We start from the raw sequence: 25,674 nt of genomic DNA, 5'->3' as shown, positions 1-25,674 counted from the left end.
ATCCAGGGGTTTGTAGTTCCAGTTTATGTTGGAACCTTGGTTAGATGAACTTTGGTCGAGTCTAGCATTCAGTGGGACTCCTTCTTCCATCCTTGTATTTTGATAACTGAATTAAGAAGTTCTGGCAGCGTTCACACGCTTTATTACTGTCACATGGTAATGCTTTGGAAGAGCTGAAGGAACTTGTTACCAGCTAATTATGGGCAAGTGAGCCTTTTACAAACATTCTGGAACAGTTGCCAAGTGCTGGCAAAAATGTCAAAAGGGCAAAAGCAACAATTTAACTATTCTGTGCGTGTGTCTATACAGCATGTATCCATCACAGCTCCGGAGGTGAGCCATCCTGGAGCGTTCATCAGCAAGGAACAATTACAGAGCCCCTTAAAATCTCCTCAGGATAATTAACAAAAAAGAGACCCCATCAGTAGTGGGGGTCTGGGGAGAGCTGGGTCTCTTGGATCATAACTGGTGCTGCTGTGGAGGGGAACTGGCTGGGAATCAATGGGCTCCCATGGAGAGCTGCCTGCTGCCATGTGCTGCCATACTGGCAACGGGTGGAAACCCCAAGGAGAAAAGAGTTGGCTGGTTCTTGCAATTCTTTGAGGATCGCTCTGTTTCTGAGGAATTTGGGGCTTAAATTTTCAAATAGATGCCCCGCTTTGCTGGGCTTGGATGTGCAGGGTGGTCTATTCTTCAGGGCTCTGGTATCTGCAGACACTGTCCCTGCTGCCTCTGCTACCCCCAGCTGGTCATGTTTGAAAACTGCCGATTAATTCTCAACTACCTTTTCCTTTCTGTTTTGTTTGGTTTTTGGTGGCGTGGTTTGGTTCAGTGTCAGTGTTTTTTAATCCTGCTCTGAGCCTCTCCTGGATAAGAGGTAGATTCCAACATGCAATCCTGAACATTGTTTTTAGCTTAATGGGTGCAAGCATGATAAGTAATAAGTGGGATTGTTTTTATTTTCCTTTGGGTTTGTTTTTTTCTTGCTTGTTTTCCTTGATTTTTAATCATAACTATTCTAAAAGATTAACACCAACCTTAAACCAAATGGACAATCAAAATCCCAAACAAGACCAAACATGACATAGATGAGAGCAAAAGGGATCTAACAAAAGATATTGTCCTTTTTGGATACATTTGAGCTCATTTGAAATCATACCCCAGGGGCATATCAATCCAAAGCAAGCTCATCACAGTTATTGGCAACATAAACATGAGATACCGTGTGAATCACTGAAATTAAATGGTCATGAAATCTGTGCTCATCCACTTTGTCTCGCTTTGTAAATATCAAGTAGATGTTGCATGATAGACTTGAATATGTAATATTTTTGAGTTAGAAACTCAGAAGGCATTAGCAACATTTTGAAATCCAGTGCTTTATGTAAGCACAGTGGGACCGAGCAGGGCAGGGAAAAAATCAAAACATTGAAAGGCACGCAGCTGGGTAACTCAATAACCCGTGTGTGTAGGGCATTCCACCCAGCGGGACTTGAACTCTGCGAGCTGGGCCGGCCGGCTCCGTGCTGGAGAGCCGTCCCCCGGCCCACCCCACGCCATTGACATGCATAGCTGGCCTGGTAGGTGTAAAAATAGCCGGGCAGCGCCTGAATTGGAAATGGTCACCGAGCGCTGCCCGCAGTTGCCGGGGTTTCGGGTTCTGCGGGACACGGCTCGGCTCGGCGGGCCCGGGAGCAGTGGCCGAGGAGCGGAGCGCAGGCGGGACCCCCGTCCCGGCCCGTGCCCTGTCCTCCGGGAGCGCCGGGCACCCGCTGCGGTGCGAGGGCCGTCCCCCTGCTCGGAGGGAGCAGAACGACTGATATGGGCAATGCACCCATTTGCCAGGCTTGTCATTCAGAGAAGGGCTTAAGGACACAGGGGAACTTACAGGACTTGGATAAAACTCCCGATTATTATGGATACAGCAGTGAAGAAAGCAAAGAGCCAGAAGCCCTGGTAAGTTTGGCTGAAGAAAACAAGAATCACAGGGGAAAATTCAGATGAGGGTCATGCATGTTGCATTTGCAAAGGATGGCTTTGCTCAGAACCTTACTGGATAGCTTGCAGTTCTGAGGGTCTGCTAAACTTGTCCATGCTGAAGCTTTGCTTTGCTGCCCTGACTGTGATTAAAAAGCAGCTGTCTCTGAGCTGTGCAGTGGCTCCAAAGCATTGTCAGCTACCAGCAGGTTGAGGTATGTGAAGAGAGAACCCCATGGGTGAAACAAGACCTGCAATGAATGGATGTTATCCAGTTATCCTGGTTTGCACAACTGCTAGGAATGATTCTGTATTTATCATGCTCCAAACTTGAAGTCAGTAGTTTACTTTTGAGCTGCTGCCCGCCCACTGCATGACATTGTTTTCTGTGTGCTATCAAGACAGCTGCACAGATCCTCATGCAGATGAGGGTTGCAGTGAGTGGGACCAGGCACGGGCAAGGGGCCACACCTATGGCTCTAATGTCAGCATTTGTGCAGCAAACCAGAAGAAAATCATTAAGATGTGAATGCTTGCATAGTATCGATGGCAAATGAAGTGTCTCTTCTCTCTTCTTTCCCTTTATTTCTCATTCTGTTTGAGAAATTCATTAAGTGGTTATTTCATTCAAAATTGGCAATGGAAGTATATTGTGTCAAAACTTCTGGCAGCATGGGAAGATCAGTAAAACTTCAGTGTCAGTGCATCCAGATCTCATGTTCTCTGCAGTTGATGTATATTGGTATGTCTGACCTGGTGCTTTGCACATGCCTCAATTACTGCAGTGCAGCACAGCAGAACAAGTGAGCTGAGTTCCAGGTTCATAGGGGAAGAGGAGACCCAAGGCACTCCCAGCAGCAGTTCACAAGGAGTTCTGCACTGTCCTAGAAAACACTTGTGATGATGTATTGGCTTTCTAGTAGTGCCTTTTTTTGGCTGGATTTTTCTGAACAGTTTCATGTTGTACTTCACTGACAACACAGCTGGACCTATTCTTCGTAGAATCACAAAATGGTTTGGGTTGGAAGGGATCTTAAAGATCATCTAGTTCCAAACCCTCTGAAATAAAACTTTCTTCAAGCTAAAACATGAAAGTAACCTACTTCTTAGGATACAGACAGGTTTTTTTTCTTCCTACCAAGAAGTTTTTGATTGAATTAACAAATCTCCAGTGTTTGGGATGGGAAACACGCAGTAAGGGGGAGGGCCAGTGGGATTCCTTGGGCTGTGGGGGAGGATGGGCCTGCTTCCATTGCCGAGGGTGGTTTCAGTGGGCATTAGAGGATCTCCCTGAATCTCTTAGCAAAGGTATGGAAGCCCCTGTGACACAAATAAGCGAGCTGAAACAGCTCTCCCGGCACGTCCAGCCTCTGAGCTGCCCTTCGGCATAAGGTCAGCCCTCAGAGGAGGCAGGAGTGAGTAGCATGTGATCTTTGAGGCTTCTTTTCCTTTTTATTTTTCTGGGTACTTTTCATTCAGCCTACGCAGCTTTTCAGAGCAGGCAGAGATCAGGCACTTTGATAATGTCTTTAATGTGTTCCATCATAAGATCTTGGCTTTATGTGACCCTGGTAGGGACTGGCCAAGTTTCTTTGGAATGTCTGTCTTGATTCAGGCTTATAGTGCTTGGGGAATTTTACAAAAGAAGATTCCTGTGTTTCCCTAAGAGGGTTTGCAGTCTCTCATCATCCTTATGATTCCATACAAATAAAGTTAAAAGAGGTGTCTTGAAATTAGAAATGTCAGTAAAGCTTTGTTCTGCAGGGAGAAATTGTATATCTATTTTTTTCTCCTGAAGAGGAATATGGTATCCAGCACAGTACCCTGTTAGCTATTATACATTTCCTCTGCCTTCAGGTAACTGTAGCCATGCTCCCTGTCTTGGCTCATTAAAAAGAGTTGCCACATCAAGCTGAATATGATGACTTCAGGAGCCTTGTAGCAGATATGAGGTTCAGAACAATTCAGCTAATATTCAACCAACTCAGTTGGCAAAACTGCTTTGCTAATCTCATCTTTTCTAACCTAAGAATCAAATGCAATCTGCTGCTTCAAAACCAGGTATTCCAGACTGCCTGGGACAGACTGCTCTCTGAGTTGCAGCACAGGATTTTCCTACTGCAGCATTCGTAGGAGTTTTTCCTCCTTGCTCAAGGCAGTGCATTTGGCAAGGTGGACTTTTAACATCATTGTTGCTTTTCTGCAGGTGAAGTTAGGTGAAACTGGTTCCTCTCTCTGCTGGCCAGAGCTGAATTGTTTAAGGTCTAGGCCTAGGATTACAAAAGTCTTCATTTACTGCTGTTCCTTTTACCTCTCTGTACAAGTAAGATCAGTGCGATGAGTCTTGCTGAATTACTAACTGTGGTAACACCATTTGTTTCCACCTATTTTAGCCCATCTCAAAGCAGCATGAAATGATTTTTTCTGTTTTATGGAACCAGTATGTTTGAATCAATGGGCGATCGGTTAATGGCGTTTGGGTGGGTAGAGCAGTTTGACCCTTCAGCACCGATGGTATTCACACATTTCTGTATTAGGAAATGTCACTTTGGCCAGAGGGAATGAAAAATTGAGAGTGATAGGATTATCTGTCAACAGTCTGTCATAAACTTCACTTACAGCCTGGATTTTTGTTAAGCCTGGTTATTATCCTGCTAGATAAGGTTTGGAGTGGCATCCTAATTCTTTCTAGAGGTGTTCTAGCATTATTACCTGTGTTTAGGAGCACCATCAGTAATGGAAACTTGCCATGGAAACCATTTAGGTGCCTGCCAAGTTCTACAGTTGTTACCAACACTTCAACATCTCAATATATGGTATCCAGAGGATCCTAAATATTTTTCCTTCCTTTAATATTACTCAGTCTCCCTAGAGGAAATCTATCAGTATTTAAGAGACTTGGGTAAATGCATGTGTAACTAGGAGAACCAAGGCTAATCCTGTGGCTCTTCTGAAGGTATCCCAAATCCTTACCATTTCAGAATATGACAAAATGAGTTTTTGTCTCAAATTTCAGCCCAAGAAATGTTCCCGTTAAACAACAGGATTATGCCTTTCTGTTTTTTAGAGTAATGAAGAGATTTCTAGCTTTTAGGATTAATCAAACTAGATAATCTTTGATTCTCAAAACTCAAATCCTGTGGGGTGCTTGGTTTGTTATTTTTCAGGGTGGTTTGTGGTTATTTTCCTCTTGATTTTTTTTATATACAAAGATTATGTTTCCCAGGTACATTTGAGAGTCTGTGTTTTAGACTCGTGCCGATGATAATTCAGACACCCACACGTTGTTTCCAAGCTGGGATTTATACCAGAAAGTTTGTTTTGGAGAAGATGAATAGCCCAGGGGAAGGACAGGGATTACACAAGCCTGAAGTTCAGCTAGTACTGATGCGCTGTCCCTTGTTAGAACCCCGATGTTGCTTTATACTGTAAAATCAGCATGGATTAAAATAGCGTTTGTCATTTCGAGTACTGCCTTTGGAAGGGACGTGCAGCTGGGGATAAGACTTTGATTCCATTCTTTTCCATAGAAAACTATGCAGTTTTGCCTCAGTTCTCACAAATCCTTCATTGACACAGTACAGTCAGCAGCCAGGCCAGTATGGCAAGTTAATGAACGGAGTGGGAGGACTCCTACAGAAGTCTGAGGCAGCTAAGGATCATAAAAGGTTTACAGAAGGCATTTGCTTCTTGGCTTAAGGAAGGGGTGATTTTACATTAGTTTTCTCTTCCTGTTCTGTTGCTACTGTATTTGCCAATGTTGGCCCAAGTTCAGGAACAAGGGTAAGTGTGTATTTAAACCCTCCCTTTAGCAAGTAACTTAAATCCGTTTAGTTTGCAATCAATTAGACTTAAAGATGTGGTAAAAATTAATCATAGTTTAAAGTGGTTTTCCTAAATAACCCTTTGTTCTTCTCCTGGTTAAAAACAAATCCAAACTGATCAGGCATTTGTGCATTCCAGCAGAGAGAAAAGAGTGGCTGGATGGTATCCTGCAAGCTCTGGAATTTCACAGAGTTGGCAAAAGAGTCAAAGGCGTCAAAATATAACAAGCAGCCTAAAATTAAAGTAATTCCTATGAATAATTGACAATTTTCCTATCAATAACAAGAGATGGAGTAGCTGAAGCCTGGCTTTTTCGCTACTGAAAATTAGAAGTGTCTATCAGAATTACTAATTGTTCAGTTGTGTCTGTTTGGAGCAATCTTGGAGCAGGAACTGGGTTCAGGTAAGGCTGTTACCTGGGCAGTTTTCTCCTCCTCCTTATGTTGCTTGAAAATATGTTTGTTGAGATCATGTAGCAGCAATAAAAAATGTCTTAAATTTCAAATTAAGCTTTCTGAGAACAGTCTCTTAAAAAGATAGGAACTGCCACAGAACTGTTTTATGCAAATCTTGAAATCACCGGAAGCTGATGAATATATGTTGGACTTGGAATACATTTTTTATTTATAATGGGCATAAATCATAAATCACTTAACCTAGTTTATTTTCTCATCTTATTTTTCGCCATAGTTCTTTCCATCTCCAGTCACACCAATGAAAGTAATTTCTTGAGGACGCTCTAAATCTTGAATCCTGCTGCGCACAGTATCTATCTCCTTTGGGTTGCAGCCTCTTTGTCTGACACAAGAAAGCTTTTACCGAGATGTATAATAAATGCAAACAGCATTACCCTTCCCACCTGCTCTGGCAATGCGTGATTTGGGCTCCCACACATCCCTTAGCGGAGCTAATGAGACAGTGTTCATTCTGAGGAACGCAGCCTATACTGGAAGCAATCTGGTCAATGCCATCCCAGGTTTCTGGGTCAGGGAATAATCTTCTGTGTTTAAAAATGTTTTGATTTGAAATCAAGGGTTGTTTGAATCCTGGATCACATGCAGTGTATAGCACAAAAGCGTTCTCTCTTCTTGTACCTATTTCACCCGCTTGTTATTACAAAATATTTTTTGCTGAAAATATCCACAATCTTCATGGCCAAGTGTGGGGTCACGTCCGCAATGTCTGCAACAGCGTGGTGAGGGCAACCCCAGCCATAGCTCCAGCTCAGTGCCAGGAAAAGTGGTGTCAGCTTTTCCATATCCTTCATGATGCTCTACAATTAATTTGCCTAAGTAGTCAAAGCACCTTAAATTATTCAGGTCCATAATATGTGCTTTAAAGAATATTTTTATTTTTCTGATTTATAGCCATCGATACCAACCTAGGGAGACAGACTTTTGACATTTCAAAATAATTACTAGCTGCTATTAGTTCCATCTTGGCAGAGAATATTTAATTTGCTAGCAATCTCTTACCTCTGAAAGCTTATCTTCCTCTTGGCATCTCACAAATCCTGGGATTCTTCTTATCTTAACACATATTAGTTTATTGTAAGGCCAGTTGTGTCTTTTTCCTGGATAAGAGCTTGCTCTAGAATGTGAGATCATGATGTTTGTTCAGTGAAAGCTGCTATTTTAGAACTGTGGGATTTTCAGTTCAACTATTTATAAAAAAAATTCCATACAACCAAAGGTACACAGCAGGATGAATCTGATCTGAAATGCCTGTACGTGGCTGAATGGGAAAAGCTGAGTGATAAAAATTCTTGTTTTCATATTGAAATAAGAAAATTGGGCCCATTGTTCATCCTGGAATTTAGATACTGAAATTTCTTTAGGATCTGTGATTTAATCTTTCTTCATCGCTCCCAGTAAATGAACGGAATGAAAACATACATTTTTATGGGCAAAGGAAGTGGCTTCGAAAGCAAAGCACTGTTGTATTTCTTTTCTTTCAGAAGATGAATGTTATTTCCTTAAGAGCTGGGAAAATATATGTCCATTATGGCTGTTATTATCTCATTTAAGTCATTTATCAGTGTTAGATTACTGAGCCTGTGCTGTTGCAAGTGGAATATTTAGCTCTCATTATGGCATGTACATCAGAACTGCAGGCTCAGACTGTGCTCTGGGGGTTTAATTAAAACCTAACATAGAACAAACCCTTTGCCTCTTTGCAGTCACTGCTCCATCTTCTAATGTGATGCCCTTTGGAGATCAGCAGCACTTTCAGCTCAAAAAAAAAAAAATCAGTGTATAGTAGGTAAAATGTGAGCCAGTGATCAACTTGCTGGCAAGTTTTACAGAAGGCATTCCGTGAGGAAAAGCGTTGTATTGGAATTCCCATCTTTTGCATCTGAATGCTGGTACAGAAGGAGATTGCTTAATGGGCAAAAATCTGTCTGCAAGGAGTGAGTTGGGTACTGGTAACACCTGGTCTGCGCCGCTTTTAGAGTTGCACCCAATTAAGTGATGGCTGGTTGGAACAGATGGTTCCTGAAATCAGAGAGTAGCCAGGCCAACTGGGATGAAATTCTGTGGTTGTCTCAAGGGTGGGAGCTTAAACTGACACTTTAGAAAGGAGGGAATTAAAAAAAGGAAATTTATGTGCTTGCATACCTGTTATTTTTTCCCTTTGCATCTTTAAGTACTGAATAGCATCAAGAAACCATGGAAATTTGAGTTTAGAAGGTGCAGCTTTCCTTCTGCCATGAGCTGAATTCTCAACTCCAGGCATTCCCTGGATGTATTAACCTGATGAGCCAGCAGTCAGTTAGGAGTTTCTTAATGAGGAAGAGTTCACAAGCTATCAGCATTTTGCTAATTATAGAAACAGCTGTTGTACAAACAGTGCCTCACAACACGGGAGTTTTTAAATGGCATTAACACTGTCACCTACCCCTGCCACATTGATTAATTGTGGCTTAATGCTGGCCTTACCTGCAGTGATAACACAGGATTCACTTGGTTTTTTAACCAATAATGATTTGAGTTTTTTGGTTTATGTAAAGCAGGTTTTTCTCATGTCCTGATCAGGACAGTATCTTCAACAGTTACAGCTGAGTAAATTTTTCTCCATAAAATCAGAGCAGTGCATTCCCAAGTCCGTGCTTGAAATGTAAGTCTGAAAGGGTTATTACCACTCAGATACACATTGTAATATGCAAGCAAAACAAATAGTATGTTTGCACCTTAATTTAACCTATTTGGATGGTAGGCTTGAGTTTTGAATTATCTTTTTGTCAGCATTCCATTAAGAAAGTGTATTTAGTAGATGAGAAATGTCCACAGGCCTATAGTGCTGGAATACCTCTGTTCTCTCACAGATATTTCCGATTTTGGACAGACCTGGGTCATTCTTCTCATTACTTGGAGGGGAAAAAACCCACATCCAACCTGCAGGAATAGTTTTTCTACAGACACCATGTAAAACAAATATTTGGTGGATAATGTTATGATGAAAGCTCTTCTTTGAAAACTGAAGCCTTCTACTCCCCCAGTCTTTCCTTTTTGTGCATGAAGCTGGTTTTCACTAGCAAATTTCAATATTTTATGGGTTTGGTACAGCATATAATTTCAATATTTATTTTTACACTTCTCTGTTAAATGTCTTTGAGAAACAGGCTGTGTGCAATAAGTGATGTGGTACATAATGCAATAGGAAGGGCAGCTGGAGTGGGGACAGAGGAACTAGAAGGGAGGGCCTATTTGATTAAAATACTAATCTCCATATATGATTTATTTATTGAGATTCCCTGAAATATATGTTTCAAATTCAGGTTAAATTACAGCAATGTAATTAGCAAGAAAGTGGGAAGAATCCACAGTCATATATTCATATAGTCTTGATCATTTCTTGTATTTCCTTATGCAGTATCTGGCAGCTAGGTAGTTATAAAGTGATGTTTGTGTTGATGCTGTGAGTGTACTTGTATTGACGTTTTTCACGTTGTAGTTCTTTTTGTTCGTAGTGGTTTGACAATTCTTTCTTATAGCTGGAATTACCTATCCTCAGTCAAAAGTTGATAAGAAAAGTTAAAAGATAGGAGATCTCTATAAGGTCCAATAAAATCAAATATTCCTCAAAAGTCATAGGAATGTACCTCAAAGTTTAGGAATGTACCTTCAGTGTCATCCAGCTCTGCCTTCTGTCACAGGCAGGGACACCTTCCGCTATCCCAGGTTTCTCCAAGCCCTGTCCAGCCTGGCTTTGCACATTCCCCGGGGTGGGGCAGGCACAGCTGCTCTGGGAAACCTGTGCCAGGGCCTCACCACTCTAACAGGGAACAATTTCTGTTATCTAATATAAATTTACCTTTGTATCTATATCATGTACTAGAATTGCATTGCAAATGTCTTTTTAAAAAGATAAATTTAAAAATAATTTCTTTTGAAGAAAGTAGTTAGTGAGGACTTGCCATACTCTGTCGCTGTGCATGTATTGAGAGCAGCACATTAGAAAAAGCTGGTTAAATCCAGTGGTGTTGATTTCAACCCGTACTATAAAACACCATCTCAGTATTTTCTAATCCCTCGCACCATATTCCGATATCACATTTATAATGTATTGGTTTGACTGCCTGACCTTAGGGGCTGCAGTGTGAGCCTCAGTTCTGCCTGCCTGTGCTGCGGGCGGAGGGCAGAGCCGCTGCTGGAGGTGAGCGCTTCTCCCGTGAACCTTGCCTTTCCTCACTGGCACAGTGTTTGCCTTCCAGCACGATCTGCTTGTAAAACTGTGCAAAACTCAAGGAAACCGCTCAGGGGTGTGCGCTTGGGAAGAGGAGATGTGATAAATACCATATGGCGCACGGGACTCTGGGTCTGTGTTTTTGTCTTCTTTCCCGCAAAGGAAGCGCCTTCACACGACAGTTTGTTGACAGCTTTTCTTCACCAAACTGTGAGGATGGATGTGGTGGTTTCTCCCAGTGAGAAAGGCACCGTGAGGGACTGTGAAGGGGCTGCGGGGCTGTGAGGGACGAGAGCACCTTGAGGGGCCATAGTGGGCCGTGAGGGGCTCTGAAGGGCCACAAGGGTCTCTGAGGGACTTTGAGAGGCTTTAGAAGGTCAGTGATGGACTCTGAGGGGCTCTGAGGGCCCATGAGGGGCTCTGGGGAGTTCTGAGGGGTTCTGAGAGGCTCTAAAAGGCTGTGAGGGGCTCCGAGGGACTTTGAGAGGCTCTAAAGGGCCACGATGGATTGTGAGGGCCTCTAAAGGGACATGAGGGATTCTGAGGGGCCATGAGGGACTCTGAGAGACTGTGGGCGGTCTAAAGCCCCGTGAGGGATTCTGAGGGGCTCTAAAGGGGCCCTGAGGCGCTCTGAGGGACTTTTGAGAGGCTCTCAAGGGCCACGATGGATTGTGAGGCGTTCTCAGGGACCGTGAGGTGCTGTAAGAGGCCATGAGGGAATCTTGTGGGGCAGTGAGGAGTTGTGAGGGATCATGAGGGGTTCTAAAGGGCCATGGGGGGCTCTGAGAGACTTGGAGAGGTTCTAAAGAGCCGTGAGGGGCCGTGAGGGGCTCTGAGGATCTGTGAGGGGCAGCGAGGGGCTCCAAAGGGCCGTGAGGGGTTCTGAGGGACTTTGAGAGGCACTAAAGGGCTGTGATGGACTGTGAGGGGCTCTAAATTGCTGTGAGGGGTTCTGAGGGGCTCAAAAGGGACTGTCAGGGGCCGTGAGGGGTTCTGAGGGGCTTTGGGAGGCTCTAAAGGGTGGTGGTGGTGGACTGTGAGGGGCTCTGAGGGGCTGTGAGGGGTTCTAAAGTGCCCTGAGGGGCTGTGATGAACTATGAGGGGTCTGAAGTGCTGTGCGGGGTTCTGAGGGGCTCTAAGGGACTGTGAGGGGCTCTGAGATCCATGAGGGTCTCGGAGGGACTTTGGAAGGCTCTTAAAGGGCCATGATGGACTGTGAGGGGCTCTGAGGATCTGTGAGGGACCGTGAGGGGCTGCGAGTCATTCTGGAGGCCATGAGGGACCTTGAGAAGCTGTGAGGAACTCTGAGGGCTGTGAGGGACTGTGTAACTAAGTATTTCAAAAGAGATTATGGAATCCATTGGAAAAGCTGACCGATCCAGATTCATTGTCGTCTGACATGGTAAGACTACAGCAAACTGCTGCTGTTGTTTACTGGGGGGATTTTGTCAAAAGGCATTTGAATTTGCAGCGTGCTAAAGTGAATAAGTGCCCAAGACAGTAGTGCTGACAAAAATGGTTTTTAATAGCATTAAAAGAATGGGGCAAAGGATGAACTAATGACAACCGACTGAAAAATTAGATTTGGCCAACTAGGAAGAAAAATAGGTCTGAGTACTCTCAATTTCTAAGTCTTCTAATTCTTGTGACATGTTGCTGAATATTTTCAATATTTTGTGGCCAGTCTCTTGTATTTGCATGAGCATTTATATATGAAGCATATGGACTACTGAATTACTCTTTATGTAGACAAGAAGTTAATATTCTGCATTATCATCATTATTCTGGTGTATGGGAAGTGTTTGAAGTGAAGAGTGAAGGGACGTACACTGCAGTAATTTGATTATGAGGTAATAAAATTATGAATCGAGGAAATGAGAATTTACTTGGAAAGCTTGTGTCTTCTTAGCCAGAAACAAATGACATAGAGTTGTGTGGGCTTAGCTACAATCTGATCTCCCAGCAATAATGGAGATGTCAGCACTTTTAGCTTTTTATGTTATTTTGTGTGAAAGAAAAACAAGCAGTGATTGCTTCATCCCTAAGAACACCAGGTTGTAGGTGATAATTTGTTGCATCATTCTTTCTTAACCTTTTAAGAGTATAAAGCTGATGTTTGTAATTTTGCTATGGTGCATTATTGTTGTAGTAGTGAAGCATGAAAAAGTGGGAAGAAAGAAGGTAAAATGTTTGTATTATTGAGAGCAAAGCTGCTTTTCCCAACCAGAGTATCCAGATTTACCCCTCATGCACTCAGATATTTTTTTTGTTAATGTTTTTACCAAGACACGTGATTTTTTTCAAAGGTATTTAAATATTAAAACATAATTTGATGTCTTTATGAGCATATCCTCATCCCAGGAAAGGATGTGCTCACAAAGACATATTTTTGTCTCGGCATGTAGCACATTTGTAAGGAGGCTGATTTTGATGGCATCCATCTGTTGCAGATTAAAATAGGTTGGAATAGGGGATTGTGAAGCAAGTGATAAGCAGGGTGACCAAAAAAAATGCATTGGAAAGGATTGGGCAAGTGAAATAAGTGGCTGGAAGAGGGAGGGGTTTGGGATATTCTCATGAGGAGCGAGTCCCAGTCTGAGGGAGTGTGGGCCATCCCCTACCTCTGGGCTCACAGCCCCACAGACAGGCCGTGGTGCTTGTTTACCTGCTCCATTGCTTTACAGTACATCCCACAACCTGGCTGAAAAATGAAAGCTTATTTTCATAGCATTTCTAAACCCTTTTTTTTTAATGGGAGCAGGCAGTTTAGGGGTGGGAATGTTTACAGCGTGATCCTGGATTTGGGTACTCAGCCTTGAGTACTTCATCCGCTTTGTTCTAAGGTTAGCTACACGTGCGGTGCTGCCCACTATGAGCATAGGTATCTAAAAATAATAGATCTACATCTGTAAATAACATCTATTCACATCTACAAACAACATGCATAAACACATAAATGATACATAAATTTATATATATAAAGAGATTATATATTTATATGTAATTCTCCAGAAAACTACAGTTAGCAAGTTGATGCATTTATGTTTCTCTTGTTGACAGTATCAGTTACTATAATTTTTGGTTGTTTGGGTTTTTTTTTTCCTTTCAGTTCTTGCTAAATTTTGAATGTCAGCAATTATTGCTCTGTTTTGCTCATTCTGACAGGTCTGCAGTTCTTTTGTGCCATTATTGCCTAATTTAAATATGCTAATTAATGCAGATATAATTCAAACTCAGTTGTTTCATGGCCTTATTCTTCTGTAGCATAAAATGTGGAAACCTTTCACCACTGATGAAGTTCTGCTCTGGTTTAAGCAGGGGCTAATTGAAGAATTTTTTTCTTCTCTTTTTACAGTCTGACAGCAATGCAAGCTTTCTCCGAGCTGCCAGAGCTGGCAATTTGGACAAAGTAGTGGAATACCTGAAAAGTGGAATAGACATTAACACCTGTAATCAGGTAAGATATTTCATGGACACAAACTTGCCAGAGTGAATTGCGAGAAACCTGGGCACTGTAGAGATGTGATTTATCTCTTTATCCTGCTGAATGTGGCATGCTTAGCCCATGGATTTTCTTTAGCCATCCCACGTGAAGCACCTGATCCCCTGAGAGCTCAGGTGTGGGCGTCTGAGGCTTCCCCTGTTGTTTTTGTGAGGTCTCAGGGGGTAGGTAAGCACTTGAGTGGATGTAGTTGTAGCTGCCCGGATAATTTGTGTCCCAGCAGATTAAAATCTTGGCACTCACCTGCCCTGGCAGTGCAGTTCTGGTTACTCCCGTATGGCTAAAGGGGTAGCCACGGGCTTTCACCTTTTTGACAAAACTAAATGTGTTGTTATCACTGGTCAATAATATCTACAGCATAATATAAATGGTGCTTAAATGTTGTGCTTAACATACCATCTCCCCTTCCAAGGAAGTTATCACTGCTGTAAAAGTACACCGTTAAAGTTTCACCATTAATATGACTGTAATGTGACACAATGTTTTGGCTTGGCTCTTTTGTTGCTCTGTCATATAAATCCCATTACTTTGGCTTCATAGCTTAGGGACCTACATTTGCAGCCTTTATTTAAGTGACTAGAATCATCAAGTTTAATAAGACTCTGACTTCAAATAAATATGCAAGTAAGTGTCTGCATCAGTTCTGGGAAGTGTCTTGGCTTTCTAGTGAAATTACTGCAGTTTCTTTGATGGGGAATTTGACAGCTCAGGCTTTATGGTGCCCAGGTTTCCCCTAACTCTTAGCTGGATTTGATCAGAGTGACCACTAACTGGACAGTGGCTATGCCATTTGGAAGGAAAATCCCACAATTGTGACCACTATTTCTTTTTTTGGGAAAAACAAAGAGTAAATTGGAGAATCAGGAATGAAATAATCTAAAATGCTTGGTGCTATCACCTTCCCTGCTGAAGGAAAGCTGCAGATGATTAAAGAAGGCATGTGTCAAATGGAAGCTGGGGCACAGGAGTGAGAGCAGATCTGTTGGCTGTGCCAAGGAATGTAAGGATGAGGAGGATAAGAGCTGGGGCTTTTCATGTTCTGCTTATTGAAAACACATAGAAATGTTCTTGTCTTACTGTCTAGGAGAAAGTTTCCTTTAACAGGCTTACTTTCAAGGAAAACTTCCTGGGTTTTATGGGACGTGACCTGGCAAACTTCAAGTTGCCCAGTTAGGATAGAGTAAAGCCGTACTTAAGTTCTTGTGTTCAAATAGATCCAGCAAGTTTTCCATCTTTATTATAAGCACCAATATTAACAAAGAGATTCACCCCCAGGACAGGACACAGTTAATATGTTAATTACTTGGGAACATTACAAGGTTTTTTCCCACTGTTCATATTCTCTTGCTGGTTATGGGAGGAATATGGCAAAAGTTGCTGCAGATTTATCCTCTGTGGAAAGTGCTTCCCACCTGCAGCTGGTGACAAAGCTCCAAGCTTGTACCATGTAGGTGAGATCAAAGCTTTCACCATCCACTGAGCACAACCAAGCACTTCAGCTTCTGGCAGACTCCAGTTCGGGTGCCATTTTAATTTGCTTCCAGAGGTTTTTGTAACTAAGACCCTCAGTGCTTCCAGTGATTAAGCATCACTTGTGTGTTGTACATTTTATTGGGAGTGAGAGCGGACTCCCTCTGTTAGATGTCAGGGAATATTGAGTAAGCCATGGCAGCCTTCAAGTTATTCCTCCTCCTTTGTCTCCTCCTCAGGGTTTGGCAGGGGTGTCCACATCATTGTGTTCCAGCTGTCTAAGGGGAGAAGCAAACACAGTCTGTGCAAAATGCAGGGGTGTATTTTATTTTTAACAGTGAGATATATCTCAATGCTCTTGTAAAAATGGAGCTTTGTAAGTGCAGGGTATTTTTCCTCAGTAAAGTGTTATTTTTAGATTAGGTCTCATATGAGAAAACCATACATAATGTTAAATATAGGCTTTCCTGAATGGAGAGAACACCAGGAGATTCTTTCTTCAGTTTCAATGTTTTTTCTCACATCCTGAGTTTTCAGAGTGATATATCCTTAAAGATAATCAAAGTATTTTCCCAGTGTAACTTTTGCCAAAATATGATGGAGCTTAATGTTTCTGGGTATACTGAACACTGAGTAGTTAATAAAACAATCATATAGTTAACAATTAGACATTACTTAAATGTGCTTTGCTGAATGCTACCATCATAACAAGTTCACTTCTTATAGTATTGCCTACTTTAATCTGAATTCAAGCACTGTCTTCTCTCCTGAAAGTCATAAATCAACTCTGTTTATTTCTGGAGAGACTTAAAAATGTTGGGGGACAAAATTCCCCAGTTTTATGAGGAGTCCCTTTAAAAAATCCAGTTCCTGGTATTTTATAGGATGGATAACCAATAGCCATTGGAAATATCTGTTTTCTTTAAAGCTGCTTTCCTATGCTACAATTGTAGTTTTTTAGGATGTGGTTACTATTTCTAGTTAATGTAGCAAGAGAAAGCAACTTGCTCCTGCATCATGTTCAAAATGCTGCTTAGCAAAACAAATGTTACACTGTGCATTTGTGCAGCTCAAGGTTCCAGCAGGGGTTAGACTCCGAGCTCTGACTGTTCTGGGAGTTCATCAGCTGCCTGCTGATTTTTGAAACTGAATTGGGGATCCAAAGGCAACATCAAGTAACATTTCTCCATCTTGTCTTGGGAGACCTGTCAGTTTTCAGGGTGATGTCTTGGAAGGAAAAACGTCATGGGCGTTGGCATTTGATTTGAACAAGTCTTCTGTGCTCCTCTGTGAAGTCTAATGCCTTGAACAGATCAGGGTTCAAGGATGAGGTAGTTTTGGGGGGCCTCCAGCTCCAAGACTTTTTGAATCTCTGTCAGTTTGGCTTTTGCTCTTGTTTTGTTGGCTTCCTTTTAATTCAGTTGGTCTCTATTCCTTTGGGGACAGAGAGGCAGAGCACAGCTGTTAATTGTTCCCTCCCTCCTTCCAAGTGGAAAGGCACTGCCTCTCCCAGCAGAGCCAGCTATGGTCTGAAGGAGCACTGTAGCAAAATGAGGTCAGCAGCACAACATTTGATGTCACTCCATAGGTTAATTCAGTTTCTTGACTTCCTAGACTATAAAGCAACATAAAGAAAGAATTTTCATAACCTTCTTTTTTTCTTCTTCTTCTTCTTTTTTTTTTTTTTTCCCCACCATCCACTCAATTTCTTTGTGATATTTTTAGGAAGAACTTCCACAAACACTTGGTCTTCAGAAAGCCATGCCCAGCTCTCTAATGTACCCTTTCCCAAATCTCTCTTGAAAAAAGTTTGCCACATGCACATTTTACTTCCCTGAGAGATTTATTCAGAGGAGAGACTTGGCAGAGCCATCTATTAAAGAGAGAAAAGTATTTGAGTTTAACAAAGACTGTGGTACTTACTAGTTTCTGTCTCTGCTGGCAAAAAGAGTTAGCACCACCATACAGTGTTAGTCACAAAAGCTTTTTAATTTTCATTGTATTTTGAAGTTATGCTTTGCAGTTGGGCTGTTAGCATAGAACCTTTTCCCCACTTCCTTCAAACACTTTCTTTGCCCTATTTCTATGTTTTAAGTTCTTTATCATCCTCACTAATTCTCACCCGCAGAAGGTCACTGGAGCTTTCTAGGACTGCCAGGTTATTGTCTGTACCTGTCAGAGCTGAGCTTAGAGGGAAGGGTGTAAAAGCCCACAGAGCAGTGATTTGGCTGATTTAACATGTCCTTGAACTACAGGTTCATCTGATGCTCTGCCAAGATACAGCTTTTCCTTGGTGTCAATTGGCTTTGGCACAATAGGGTTAGGTGGGAATGGGAGAAGCTATTGGATCTGGGTGATGTCCCAGAAGGAATAAATGGCACTGCAGGATTGATGCTGAACCAGTGATGAAAGAGCTTCCATTGCATGAGGGCTGCTCTGTGAGGCAACTGAATACAAAGGCAACGGTAGCAGGGAATTTTTTGGGTGATTTCCAGACAAGAGCAGTGCCAGTGTCTGTCTTACGGGGAATAAGTGCAGGCTAGTGATTTTTAGGATGTCCAAGAAACCCCTGGAGTTTTCCAGTGCAGTGAAAATACCGAGAGTGGCACTACAGCAAGTGCTGTGAGCAGTCATGGGTACATGCACATTTTTCTAGCACTCCATGGGACAGAAAGCATTGATGTCTCTGCCTTGGTGGTAGAGGAGAAAGGGAATTGAGGGAATCAGGCACTCCAGGGAAACATTTGTCAAGAACCACCAGCTTGGAAGGCTTAGTATTAGGTTATTTTATGGGAGTTAATATCACCAAGGAGTCTCCAAGAGAATGGCAGTTATGGCATATGCAGGCTTTGTCCTTATGTGGCACAGTTTTGCTTAGCAGACAACTAATTTCACCCTCCCCAACTTTTTGGTGGGCAGGGGAGAGAAAAAGGGACGTGTCAGAAACCTTTGTTGTTTCTGAACTACAAAAATCCACTTGACAGGAACGGAGGAGTTGCATTGATTAAATCTGAGATTCCATCATCAGAAGTAGCAGGGATCAGCCACGTGGGCTGGGAAATAATTGCAGCGTTGGTTCTGATTAGGGAGAAAGAGAACAAAAGTTGCTTTAAGGCTTTGGTTGTGCTGGCCCTCAGCATTTAAAGTGCAGGGCTTGCTAGTGCTTACCCTAGCTTGCTTTATTTAGGGAATTATGGAATTTGAATGTCTATAGTCCTATTTTTAAGCTAGAGCTTGCTCCTGTAAGCTTTTTACTGGACCTCAACTATTCTTTTTGCGCACGCTTTAATGCATTAAAAGAAGTTCTGTAATGTGAAGAAACTCAATGGATGCAGCAGTATCAACTTTCAGGTGCCGAATATGACATCAACAGATACGTGGCTCAGAGGTAGGAATGCAAGTATTTTCAGAGATTAAGCACTGGGACATACCTTGCTCTCTCCATATTTTGGCACATGGTAAACTAAAGCAGAGGCTTATCCTCATCTTTTTGCGTTCAGAGGTGTTTATGGGCCATGAGTTTGGCAGTTTCTCTGCTATTTGTTCCTAAAGAGCGAAGAAGGTTAATAACATGTTGCAGCAATGCATCAGCTGTGTACACTGTGAGGAGGACAAGCTGCCCTTCAGATTCCCATGAAAAGTGTCGATGACAGATTCTGTAAATCAGACACAGAACAGGTCTTTGTTCTTAAACAGTGAGGAGAACACTGTGTGTTTCCCCACAAAATACTAGCTCAAAGCTCTCAGTCACTGTAGGTAGTAATTATGGTTAGTTGATACTCAGCTGAGATTAAAAACCAACAAAGATGAGAGTTTTCCTGAAACATGTTTGGCCTGCAAAATATTCCCTGACATGGGGAGTACTCCTCATCCTGGTGATTATGGTCAACCTCACTGCATATTTTTGGCTAAGGATTTATCCTTGACCAGGGCATGGCACTGCTGCTACCGCTGGGCTGTGCAGCTCCACAGTGAGAGTGTTTGATCTGGAATAAAAGTGTTTGATCTGGATATTCTGGTTGCTGTAGCTTTTCCCACATAACGGGGATTGAAACCACTTTTCTCTCTACCAGGCTGCAGGAGGGTGTTCCTCTGCTTTTGGCAGCCTGGGACCATGGCCTTCCCCTTCCTTTAGTTCTTTTGCTTTTCTCATCATTCCACTTCTGACTTTGACCACAAAATCTGCCTGTGCTGCTTACATGGATGTGGAATCAAATGGAGTTAGTGCTGAAATGTGTTTGCATTGCTATGTCTGAAGCCATCGGAAAAACTCCCATCAAATACCTCCTGTGAAGTGCTAAGTGCTTTAAAATCCCACTGGAAATTACAGGCTCCAGCTGCCTCTGTGAATGGACAAATAAAAGCCAGAAAGTTGCCTGTTTATTTCACAACTGAAATGACTCTGAACTGCTCAGAGACAAGCAAAGTGATAAAAATTCCACAGTGGTGAATTTGCTGCTGGTTACTCAAACACCTGAGTATTGCTCCTGATGCCTGCAATACGGAAACCGGGAGAATGCTGGAGGGAATGGCAGTATTTGTTGCTGTCACCTGCCTGATGTAGCATGAAAAATACCTTAGGATTGTGAAGAACAGGTTGGCAATTCAGCTACAATCGACTGCAATTTAATTTTTTTTCTTTGGGTGGAAGGGGGATTCTAGGAAGGAGGAGATCAAGTTTCCATAGTAGGAATTTATATGAGATAAAGTATCTGGAGAAAAAGTTCCTGTTTAATGTGGAGAGGATTTTAATGCTGCCTTTATTAGGTTACCTTTTCAACAATCCTCTCTTTTATTTAATTAATTTTATTTTCCTTTTTGAGATTAGAAAACCTCAAGGTTTAGTGAAGACTTGCTCATCAGACCCTGGCAGAAGTGCCAGATCAAGGATCAGTTTGCAAGTCCAAGTGATCAACAGCCCTTTTTGGCCTATTTGTGCTTTTGGGTTTCTATTTGATACCAGTTATCCCAGAGGAGATAGCAGGGCTCAGGGTGGTTACAGCAGCATGGAGTAACTCTGATTGAGTAGACACATCCTGTGTAAATTTGACTTAGTCCTGTGATTTCTCAGTATTGATAAAACCTCAGCAAGGCTGGATAAGGTTACAGCAAAGTGAGGCAGAAAAACACTCAAGGTTTGAAATACTGGGCTCCATGGAGATGGCCAAGGTAGTAGTCTGTGGTAATGGGAAGTTATCAGAAAATAACTTGGATACTCACAAAATGCAGTTTCATATGATAGATTTGTTACTATGACAAAAATGCTATGGGAGAAGTTTGTTGCACAGAGCCTCAGCTTAAATAGCTGTGTCCAAAGTATCTGACTTATGCAGACAGTCAGCTAAGAGATGTAATAGCATTCCAGCTCCTAATCTTCTCCTTATCCCAGGGCGAGGTAGGAATGTGTATCTGATATTTGTAATGGATCTGGCCCTTGTGCTTGCAGAATGGGCTCAATGCTCTGCACCTGGCAGCCAAGGAAGGCCACGTGGGACTGGTACAGGAATTGCTGGAAAGAGGCTCGGCTGTGGATTCTGCCACTAAGGTAATTGGTGCATGTCTTTAAGTTTATCCAATGCATATGCCAAATACAGACAAAACCCCCAAAAGTACAAACTAAGAGAATTCTATAAATACCACACTGCTATTTCAACTGCTATTTCTGTTATGGCCTGGGAGTTGCCTTGCTGAAGCTCATTGGTAGTAAATGAAGAGGAAAATATAATTTGTAGTGTAATACAGGGGAACCATTATAAGTTTTTAGCAATGCCAGATTTTCCTTATTTCCAGTGACAGGTCCTCCTTATTTTAAGGAGTATTAGTATAGTTCCAAGCAGTTGATTTTTTTCAAATCTGTGAAAATCAGTAATTGACTTTATAATATCCAGGGTCTTTTTACCCATGGGCACAATTGAAAAAGCACCTGTGGGATAAATGGTTTTCCTTTTAGCCTTTCCACAGCCAGGCACATGCACATGAATGCTATTAAAAAACCCCTGCTGATTGAAATGATTCCTGAAAAAGATAATAATAACTTGCATTTCCCCCCTCCCTCTAACAGAAAGGGAATACAGCCCTGCACATTGCATCCTTAGCAGGACAAGCTGAAGTTGTCAAGGTTCTGGTGAAGGAGGGAGCCAATATCAATGCACAATCTCAGGTATGATGCTCTTTTCCCTTCTCACTTCTAGAAGTTATTTGGTGAGCTCTTGCAAGATCTGAGATATTAGACACTGCTTCTAAACATTCAAGCCTGACAATTCTAGCAAATTGAAGCATTCTCTAAGTAGAATAAAAGTTAATACTGAATTGAAGTCATTATGCGCTCTCTGTGTGATACAGGAGCTCCTGTTGTTGGTGATAGAAAAATTTCTGAAACAATTTCTGGAAGAAAGCTAGGAATTACTAAAAGATTCCAAAGGGTATAAATATTTGAGTGGAATTTGGTGAGCAGTAACGAAGAAGATCATTTTTCAAGGGCTTGATCTTTACCATTGCTTTTTATGGTTACTTTTTCGCTAAAAATTTGCAGGTAACTAATTGCAGGCTTCTGAATTCCTTCCATATCAGAAAGAATTTCAATCAAAAGTTTGTGATGTACATTTGAACTGGGGAAAATCCTCTTGTCCTGGCAGGAAAACCAACTGTAAAAACTGCCCTCTTATTTCCACTGACATGAAACTTGTCTGGTGTTCCAAAACACTCCAGAGGACAGGATTGTGTCCCTTACCTATGCTTTCCTTTGATTAAGAACCATTTATCAAACAAATAATTTGATTAATGTTCGTAAATGCTGCCTTAATTATAGCAACTGCCTGTATATAAGGGCCTGCACACGTGGTAAAGATGATAAAGAAACTGCATCTTTCTGAAGCACTTGGCTGGTGATATCCTCAATTAAAAAAAAAAAATTCCTAGCACTAGCTCCATGCCTTGCTTGCCCAGACCTGGGAAACCGGGACCTGGAGGGTTTCCTCTTGTCTGGTGTTGCAAATTCACCATGGACAGGGTAAGGTAAGTGGAGAGCAGGAGATGAATAAACTGCTTTACAGAATGAATGTTTGTCTATTCCTCAGCACATTTTAAGACACGAGAAAGAAACTGAAAAAAACCTTCAAGTTGCCTGACTCCATGGTTTAAAAAATATATTCTTTATTATGCTTTTTGCCCCAAAATGATGGAACAGCTCTCTCAGGACAGCTGATGGTCAGTTGCTCCCCATGCTCTGTTTCCATTAAAGATGCGAAATGCAGTTCCTTTCTTCAAAAATTTAGCAAACTCCTTTCATAATGAACAAGCTGGATGATTTCTTCATGTATTTATCAGCCTTTTTATGTGTATTAGAAGATAAAAAAAGTCTTTAATGTTTTGAGCATGGTAAGAGAAATAATTGCTAAAAATAATACTTTCATGCAGCACTATTCCTCAAAACGTCTTCCCAAAAAACTTTTCCTTATGTTGAAAAAATAAATGAGGTTTTCTAAATTAAAGAAAGAAAACCTAGTTAGAACTGGAAAATGTGTTTGTGGGTATTACTTTTTGTAGTATTCTAGTTTTTGAGACGTTTATTGTTAGCACTGGTTGGTTTGTGTAATGTACACAGAGCTGTTAACAGGCATTTGCCACTTGACTTAATTGAGTTAAGCTGATGGAGGACATTTTCCCCATTACTGCTCACTGGTTTCCTCCAGGCAGGATGGATTGGAACTGCTGGGTTACAGATGTCCTGCCTTTGTGCCTTGTTGTCTTAATTAAACAAGTCCTGTTGGCTTGACTGGGAGCAGGAGTCCTTAATGTGGTGTCATCCAGCTTTGGGGCCTTTGGGTTGTGTCTTTGTGTCCTGCTGTGCTTTTCCAGAAGAGATGGATAGCATGGGTAATAGCTGCTTCAGGGAGATGTTCAGAGGCTCTTGTTGCCACTGCCAAAGGAAACATTGCAGTGCAAGGTGTCCCTTAATTACAAAGTAACTTTTTAATGCTCCATGAATGGAATGAAGCTGATGAATGCTGCCTTGCTGCTCAAGGTTGCATTGACGTGTCAAGAATCACGTGTCATAGGAAATGAATGTTACAGATAAAAAACCAGAAATTCTACAATTAATAAAGAATAGACATGTGGTTTAGGATAACAGATGAAGCAAGGTTCAAATATACCTAACTACAGCTGGTCAACAAAGAAAAATATCAAGTTAGGAGAAAAGGAAAAAGAATGACTGAACAGCATGTGTGTGAGTTCTCAAAAACTCAGGTTTTCTTGTCTAGAAAGATGTCACTGATGATAAAAAGGTGAAGAAAAATATATCGGGAAAGAGCTCAATCGAGAAAGTGAGAAATGAACAAAAATACACATTACGGGTCAAATGGAGCACAAAAGTGAGAAATTATAACTGAAATGCTCAACTTCTGATTTCTATATTTTCCCTCAATTCCATTTTCAAAAGTAGGTGCCCTGTTGTCACCCTCATATCTTTTAGCAGTAGTTTTGCTATTGAGGGTGTTCTGCATCTTCTCCTTGGTATCTTTGTAATTTCACACTTTATGTTTTTTAGGCCCCTGTGAAATGCCCTTTGCTGTAGTGATTTAGTGTCAGCAGAGTTACTCTGGTTGCAGCATCGCTTCCTCTTTAAAGAATTCAGTGTCTGTCAAAGCCATTCTCATTTTCAGTGACGACAGTTTCTCATAGTGACAAAATTTCTTCTTTGATGGTGAACAGGTAGATAAAGGAGTAGTTGCAACTTGAGCTTGTTGAGTTTGTTGTTTTTCCTGTTTTTCCTTTTGTTTTCTTGATTAAATAGCATAAAAACACTGGCCTTCATCAAAACTTACAAGCAATGACATCTGAAACACCACACTCATTTTCCAGTTCCTTGCAACAGCAAAATAACAGAATTATCTCAGGAAATGCTATTAAACCCACTGAAACCATTGGGTTTGCAAACCCATCTGTGCTATCTGTGGCTGTTAAGCATTCTGGGCTCTGATTTTATAGATTTTGGGTTTCTATTAGATTACTTTGCTTTGCCCTTCAGCTTTATGTTGGCTTTCAGAGATGTTATTTTGTTCATCTTCCTCTTTTAAAAACTCTGTTCCTTTTGAGCTAACATGTCATCACTGCTATTTTTAGAGAAGTAATTTCTATTTTGATACAAAGCTTAATTGCACAGTGATTACTAGTTGAGTGACTCCACTTCCAGTTGCGTGCGTGCCATTTGAGAGCTCACATCTTCCTGGAGCATGTTTCAGGCAAAGGCGGGGATGAGGGCACACCCAGAATGGCCAAAGATCTACAAGATGCTGCTCTTTGCTGGCATATTGCCCCATAGACCTGGACAAGTGTGGAATTTTTTGGCTTAGTTAGAAGTGCCTTTTGCTACAAATATTAAATAGTAAATATATTCATATAATGAGTATCTATAAGCCCTTATGCTTGACTCCACACATAGTTCAGTGAGCAGATCTAGACAGGTATCATCAGGTAAAAACTCTATTTTTGCAATTTCTCTTCTTCATTTGACCAGTATCTTGGTCCTGTGTAGATCTGACCAGGCTGCACTTGCTGATAATACAGGGATGGTATGAAGGAGAAAACACAGTAGGTAAGGAATCCACTGGGGTGTTCCAGGCTGTTCCTTTGAGCTTTGTGCTTCTTTGCAGAACAGATCAGGGTCTATCCCATAGGTTGGTAATCGATGACATGCATGCTGAACTATGTATTCACTTGGGTGGGTGATCCTCTAGGTACTTAGGAATTTCAGTGGGAAATTCAGGCCAAGTCTTTAGGGGGCATTGGAACGTTCCATCCAGCAGACCCATGGAAGTAGAATTGGCTACTCACTTCTGTCACATCTACCCACGCGCATGACCCCACCACACAACTTCACTGAGCCCAGTGTTACCTACCCTTCTTCCACAGCTGCATCATCTCTTCACCCAAAACTTAGTCTTAGTTGTTGCTTGTGCATTAGAAAAGTAACGATTTTTTGTGCTCTACCTCTCAGTGAGATCCTAATTCTGACATATTAGGAATTCTTATATGAGTTCTTGAATTTTTTCACGTGGAAGAAATATCATCAGATTTAGTCAGTCCAACCCTTTCCTTTGACAAATTACTCTTTGTTCCTGTTGCTTTCTCTTGAAGTCATCCTGGACCATCTGACTCATGTAGAGGCATTAGAGATGTCCTAACACTGGAAATCATCCTTCCAAATCTGCTGA

General features: G+C 41.7%; 1 protein-coding gene across 5 annotated transcripts in view; it reads left to right on the top strand.

Annotated features, from left to right (window-relative positions):
- The window catches only part of LOC311152630 (uncharacterized protein), a gene marked incomplete at its 5' end in the record, with an annotated part of 279,380 nt that overhangs the window by 142,893 nt on the left and 110,813 nt on the right, over positions 1 to 25,674 (top strand). For 4 of the 5 annotated variants that reach the window (XM_084203877.1, XM_084203875.1, XM_084203876.1 and 1 more), the window contains 3 exons: positions 13,844 to 13,945; positions 20,907 to 21,005; positions 21,522 to 21,620. In XM_084203877.1, the coding sequence (XP_084060003.1) occupies positions 13,844 to 13,945; positions 20,907 to 21,005; positions 21,522 to 21,620 (300 nt within the window). Of the gene's footprint in view, positions 1 to 1,821; positions 1,957 to 13,843; positions 13,946 to 20,906; positions 21,006 to 21,521; positions 21,621 to 25,674 lie in introns of those variants that run through there. The other variant, XM_084203873.1, reaches the window with a different exon arrangement.

The sequence above is a fragment of the Fringilla coelebs genome, assembly GCF_963513975.1.
Source record: "Fringilla coelebs genome assembly, chromosome: 4".
In the NCBI taxonomy this organism is placed as follows: domain Eukaryota; kingdom Metazoa; phylum Chordata; class Aves; order Passeriformes; family Fringillidae; genus Fringilla; species Fringilla coelebs.
Note: the sequence above shows the minus strand (reverse complement) of the source record. Positions and strands in the feature narration are given on the sequence as shown.